The sequence below is a fragment of the Oryzias melastigma genome, linkage group LG21, assembly GCF_002922805.2.
Source record: "Oryzias melastigma strain HK-1 linkage group LG21, ASM292280v2, whole genome shotgun sequence".
In the NCBI taxonomy this organism is placed as follows: domain Eukaryota; kingdom Metazoa; phylum Chordata; class Actinopteri; order Beloniformes; family Adrianichthyidae; genus Oryzias; species Oryzias melastigma.
This window is the reverse complement of record NC_050532.1, coordinates 12874765-12881615: the sequence shown is the minus strand read 5'-3', so window position 1 is coordinate 12881615 and position 6851 is coordinate 12874765. Positions and strand designations below refer to the sequence as shown.

At 42.9% G+C, this 6851-nt stretch overlaps 1 protein-coding gene across 1 annotated transcript; it reads left to right on the top strand.

The window, feature by feature from the left end:
* Positions 1 to 930: 930 nt before the first annotated feature.
* Positions 931 to 2166, top strand: LOC118597944 (uncharacterized protein K02A2.6-like). The gene has a single exon (XM_036209770.1). The coding sequence runs from the start codon at positions 931 to 933 to the stop codon at positions 1978 to 1980; it is 1050 nt and encodes a 349-aa protein (XP_036065663.1). The 3' UTR covers positions 1981 to 2166.
* The last annotated feature ends 4685 nt before the right edge of the window (positions 2167 to 6851 follow it).

Here is a 6851-nt window from a genome sequence, read left to right as displayed (position 1 = left end):
CTCATCAAGGAGCCGGCGCAGACAGTCACCCTCAGTCCAATGGACTGAACATTGCGACGTGGCATTTAAGCAGCTCAAGCAATGCCTCTTACAAGCTCCAATCCTGGCCTATGCTGACTCTACGAAGCCTTTTACTGTGTATACAGATGCCAGCAACTGTGGTTTGGGGGCTGTCTTGGCCCAAGAACAAGATGGGGCTGAACGAGTGATTGCATATGCCAGTTGAAGCCTGCACCCCCCAGAACGTAACGACGCCAACTATAGCTCTTTCAAACTTGAGCTTCTGGCAATGAAATGGGCCCTGGTGGAGAAATTTAAAGATTACTTGTGGGGTGCAAAGATTATTGTTGTGACAGACAATAACCCCCTTGTACACCTACAGACAGCAAAGCTAGGGGCTGTGGAGCAGAGGTGGGTCGCCCAGTTGGCCAATTTTGACTACACCATCCACTACCGCCCTGGTAAAACCACACTAATGCTGATGTTTTGTCCAGACTCCAAATTTCCTCCACAGACCCAGGGTGTGGTGGCGACCAACTGGTGCATGCCATGGATGTTCCAGATGAGACCAAGGAGCCCTTTGATGGTTGGGGGTGGAATCCTGCCCTATGGAGACTTGAGCAAGAGAAGGATCCTACAGTTTGTCAGGTTCGAGACTATCTGACTCAAGGTGGGTTGCCAGGTGCAGCGGAAAGACAGGCGCTTTCACAGCCAATACGGAGACTTCTTCACCAGTGGAGGAAACTTGAAATGATAGAGGGAGTGTTGTGCAGGAGAGTGAAGGACACATTAACCTGCGAAACACTCCGGCAAGTAGTAGTCCCAAGCAATAAAACTTCAACCCTGGTGGAGTTTTGCCATCAAAATAGTGGGCATCCAGGGTCAGATCGCATGCTCACTACACTGAGAAGAAATTTTTATTGGCCCCAAATGGAAAAGACTGTTCAATGTTACATTGAAACCTGTCCCCGCTGTGTGCTGTACAAGACCAAGGCAGATCGCAGGGTCCCTCTGGCCCCATTCACGGCTAGAGCCCCGATGCACATAGTGGCAATGGACTTTTTGACCTTGGGCCGTCCCACTGATCGGTACCAAAACATTCTTGTTGTGACTGATTTGTTCACAAAGTATGCATGGGCTATTCCTACCCCTGACCAAACAGCAGTTGCTACAGCCCGCGCTTTGTGGGCTCATGTTATACAGCCGTTTGGCATCCCTGAAGTCATGCATTCTGACCAAGGCCCTTGTTTTGAGTCGAGACTGATAAAAGAACTGTGCATGGTTTATGGTTGTCGCAAGTCCCGTACGACACCATACCACCCACAAGGCAATGGAGCATGTGAGCGGTTCAACCAAACATTGTTAAGCTTGTTGGGGACATTGGAGACTGAACAACAAAGTAATTGGGCCGGGCACCTTCCAGGCCTCGTCCAAGCTTACAATAACACTGTACATGCCTCAACTAAATATGCACCCTCTTTTCTAATGTTTGGTCGCCACCTTAGAACCCCTGTGGACATGCTAACTGGAGCAGCGACCTCGACGAATACCACCAACACAACAGAGTGGGTGAGCAAACATCATCAGCAGTTAACCTACGCCTACAACAAAGCATCAAACTTCTTGCTACAAGCTGCAAACGCGAACAAGAAGATTTATGACAAGACTGCCAAGGTTTCCCCCCTGCTTCCAGGAGAGCGGGCTTTGGTTTTAGACCAAAGGAGAAGGGAGAAGGGAAAACTTAGCAACAGGTGGGAAAGTGAACGGGCTTCACCCCTCCCAAAGTTAAGTGCCCCATGGTTACCCAGGATCAGTTTTAACAGCCTGCAGCTCTACCGCCAGTGTTTTTATTTGGGTTTTAGAAACTTAATTTTTATTTATTGTTTTTATTTTTGCATGACTTGGTGTGTTCTTTTAAATATATTTGTTGCTTTGTTTTATTGCATGTTCACTGGCAGCGCGGAGTGCAGGACTGTATAGCCTACTTAATGAAGAGACTGACTGCTGGGACAAGTAGCAAAAAGGGGACTATGGTGGACCACTGCACGGACAATCGACACCTCCAGTTTTTATTCTTTTAAAATGCTTTTTAACTTTTGATATCCATTGTTTTTTTAAATAACTGGTTTTATGTCATTGTTTTTAATCTTTGTATTAAACCATTTTTTTTATTAGTAGTAGAGGCTTCTGCTGTCTTTTGGAGCGGCTGGTTTAAAAACTCCCCAGCATGTACCTAAAATTGATTCAGTTCGAGGTTTTACCCTCACCCCTCTGACAGGAATCTCAGAGTCACTCACGATACAATGTAATTTATGATACCAACATTATTGCAATATGGTAAACATTGCAATAATCAATATATGACCATGGTAATTTATGATATATAACTTAAACACAAATGTATATTTTCGTTTTCTTCTAAATCTTTTTTTAGAATAATTTAAAACACAATGTGTCAATTTTATGCCCTTTCTAACATTAAAATAAAATTATCAATAAATACTAACATGTCTTTACCATAATTACATACATTTTAAGGTAGTAAACAAATAAGCTAATAAACAAAGCTCTAGTTAAGAACCAAAATGAAGAGTAAATCAAATGGCCTCACTTCAAACAGCAATAAATGTGGAAATAAAACAAAAATTAAATTTAAAAAATTAAAAAAAAATAATTAATTTTACATTTTATGTCCGACAATTTGTTATTGTTGAGGCAACAACAACAAAAAATTGAGGAAACCTATGAACTTTCAGCCTGTTGATATTCCAGGATCATTGTTTTTCAAAGTGCTGCCATTTGTAATTCCTCCTCCTATTAGCAAAATGTCCTGCACTTTTCTTTGATAATCAACACTTAGTCACGTGCTCCACTTGTGTACGTCTCATTGGACGGTCAGACGCTGAGCACGACTCCGCTAGAATCTGGTGTGTTTTATCGCGGTGTTTGGACAGGCTATTGCTGTTCCCGCGCTTACAATCTGTGTCTGCATCTACTTTACAAAAATACAGACACAGCTCGGACCTTTTTGCTCCCGTGTGTTCTCACCTGTGGAGCAGGTGGAGAAGAGCCCCGCCCCTCCCCACTGCGGAGAAGCAGCGGTGAAAGTGACTCCGTGTTCGCGCTGAACCCGCGCCACTATGTTTTTTTCGGCATTTAGCCGCCCGTACCGCTCGTTCCCATAACCACTGTTGGTTCCTACACATTTCCTTACTGACTAATCATCCGTCTGGCCCGCGGCCGCTTCTCTGTCTGGCCCATAGACCGTCTAAATAGAACGTTATTCACGTCAATGATTCGGCCCAGACATGTTGGTAAAGCGTGCTCTGGTGGACTCAACCAACTGTCAGAATTTAAAAGGGGTGTTTATGTTAAATCGTAGCTCCAAAACTGACTGTGTCGTCTCTTAAAGGGAAAGATGAACATTTCTAAAAAGATTCATTCATGTTCTACTGTGAATATTTTTTTTCCATGACGGCGACTGACTGACCCATGAATGAAGTGGCCCACCGGGAATCCTCCCGACTCTCCCGATTACCCACTCCGCCCTTGCTGGGGGCTCACTACGGCAGGGAGCTCAAAAGTAGCTGGCATTCAGCAAAAATGTTCTGCCTGCAAGTGAGGAAGTCTTGATGGCAAAGTTTCAAAAGCTCCTCACAGCAAATAATCCGTGTATTTAGGGCAATTAATATGGATGTAACGATTCTTTGGGAATCTGTAAAAAAACAATTCAAACTCGTCAACATCTTGATCGATGCAGAAAATAAAAAAAATGATTTGACCGCTTTCCACGCAGGCGCACCTGTGAGTTTGCAGGTGCGTACACACCGGCAACACAATCAAGCCGACACTTTCAATGAAAAGTCAATGCACACGTGCACACCAGAGTTCTAGGCCTCCATGCATGGAGCGCGCATTGCTATGCAAGTTTTTAAGTGGGGTCGCGAGCTCTACGCACAAAGCGGGCACACACTGAGCGCTTACTGAATGTTCAACCCGGTTCAAGGTGCTTACACACCGGCCGCGTGTGGTGCGTTCAAGAACACGCTCTACGCAGGTTTATAAACGTGCGCTTAGCAGGTGGAATCCACACCGGAGCAGCACACTCACACAGGTATCAGCAGGAGGAGAATCTTCTTCTATTGTATTTTTACTGTTCATTAGTGCTCCTCCAACAGCTACAATAGAGAGAACCTCGGAGCAAAAAGTCAAAGCCGTGAAAATCTGTACTTTCTAAATATATTAACAGACATGGGGGTGGGGCCCCACGCTGGCCCCCTCTGGTCAGTGTTAATTTTGACAGAAAAGTTTAATTTAGTTTAAGTCATAGTCTTTTAACTAAAATAAGATTAAGTTTTAGTCGCAATTTAGTCATGTTGATTCTCTTAATTTTAGTCAAATTTCAGTCGACTAAATTGCAGTAGATATTTAGTCCACAAAAATATACAGTAAAAGTAAAGCATTTTTATAAAAGTTACTAAGTATGAATAACACAGAGATTTTACTAAATTGTAAAAAAAAAATAAAAAAAAGTTTTACTTCACTTTGATTCCAAACTTGTCATTTCTGCAAATTCAGCTTCAACAGCTTAAAACACATTCAAAAATAAATTATAATTCCATCCCATTTGTGATAAATGTGTTAACATAAAAAACTTGTATTGTAAGATAAAAAAATGCATTAAAAAACCCCTCACTAAGTAAGCTGTCCTAACCCATGTTATTTGCTATGACCAGCATATGTGGTTTATTGTAATACTGCCCACAGCCAATAGAGGGCGCTGATGTCGTGTAAGACGTGATGGAGTTGGAGATTAAACCGGTGACTGCTTGTGGATCTGAAGAAGCAGCGGAGGTGCTAGCGCTCGGAAACACGCAACAACATCGGTTTATAACTTTACAAACGTCATGCAAAAACAAAAAAAGCATCACTTGGATTTAAATGTAAACCTCTGTGCTTAAGAGCACATGAAAGAAAAGCGCTTCTCCACTGTGAAGCACCATTTAGCTTGCCGAAAAACAAACTATTTAAAGCAAACTATTTACTAACAACCATGTCTGATAATCCTATTTAAAATGCCACAACAGTTAGAAGGGTAGGGGTAGAATTCAGATTCAGACCAATACACTAGAAACAATCGTGTTTGCATCTTTACCTTTACGTGGATTTCAGGCTGGTTTGTCTGCAAACGTCGACTGAGGTTTGTTGTGTTTTTGTCTGTGATGGTCGCTCCACACAACGTACACAACGTCTTGTTGAGGGTCATGTTAAAAGTAAAATCTGTCCTTATATGTACTCTTCTTTTTCTACATGGAGTAGAAATTTCTCACCTTAGTCACAGACACAATTCATGGAAATATCGTCTTCCCGGGCGGGCTGCAGAACTCTGTGTTCTGATTGGTTCACTTTGCATTTGCTCCCGCCCTCTTCCTCCAGCAGTCATTATGATTGGATATCGTCTTTGAACAGCATTTTTGTTTCGGTTTTATTCGTTGACAAAAAAATGTCTATCAATTTAGTTAAAGTTTTCGTGTATGCGCCGGACTTTTAGTTTAGTTTTTTTTGTTTTTGTTGGGTGAAAAATGTCGTTGAAGATTACGAAAATTTTTCGGCAACGAAATTAACACCGCCTCTGTTGCGGTGGGTGGGGTTCTGTTCTATTGACTGGGCTAGAGCTTTCACTCTTGTGCATTCCAGTCTGGACGGCTGACGTGATTACCCGGCGGGCAGATCTCCTCTGTCTGCTATGTTCGGGGGTCCTGACTACCGCTGCTGCTTCGGTGGGGGTCTTGGTGTGGGGTTGACCGGGCACACTCCCTCCTTTTACCTTCCATCAACCATGTCAGCAGTACAGAAACACTCACCCGAGCACAGGTGTCAGCTTACCTTTGCACAAATAGAATGCATGTGTCAGAAACAGGCAGACAGCTGGTTCCACCTGCTGCAGGTTTGTTAGTTTAGACAGGAACTAAGCACAGCTAAAAGTCCACAGAGCTAAATCAGGGTCAGACAGGCAGAGGCTAATCATGAGCATGGGTTCATCATAGAAGAGACTAGAATAATCAGAGTCAAGGTGAGGGTCAGGGCAGGCAGCAGGAAATCAGAGATAATGCAGGATCAGAAACAGAAGATCAGGTCCAGATAGAAATGCTCAACAAACAATACTTCGCGTCGAGTGTTCTGCTTAAAGAATAACCAAACAGGGACGTTGGAGGCTGACTCCACCCACAGCCGAAATTTGACAATCCAGTCAGCGGGGTGGAGATGGAGAACAGGACGGGGGACTTAAATGGTTGATCCAATCACAAAATTAAATTTTAATACCTCAATTCAACATGTAGGGGGCAGCACAAATAATGTATTTGACTATATTTTCAATTAAACAAGTCTATCTTAATTTGTCAAAAATTTGGCAAAGACCTTTTAAAGCCCCATTTATAGAGGTCAACAGACAAAAAAAGTTGATTTAGGGTGTGGTTCCCTTTTGAGAAGCAGGTGGGTGATTGTCAGACAGCTGAGCAGCATCCAACAACTGTGTGCCGGGGTTGCTGGGAGATGTAGTGCTGTCAGTACTCTGGAGATGGCTCCCGTCGACAACCAGAAAGGGGAGACAGAGCGCCGACTCCTGACATTAAGACAGAATACAATGCTTTAAATGTGTTGGTTTGTGTACATAACTGTGTGCGTGTGAACTGTAGTTGTACTGTGTACATATGCCTCAGCATAATCAATGAGATACTTTGTAATCTAGGTATTCTTCAGGATTTTAAATAAATATATTGAGCTCTCAGAATTGATAGATTCAATTTTCTAAAACCATCATTCATAATAACCAGATTTTTTCTGTCAAA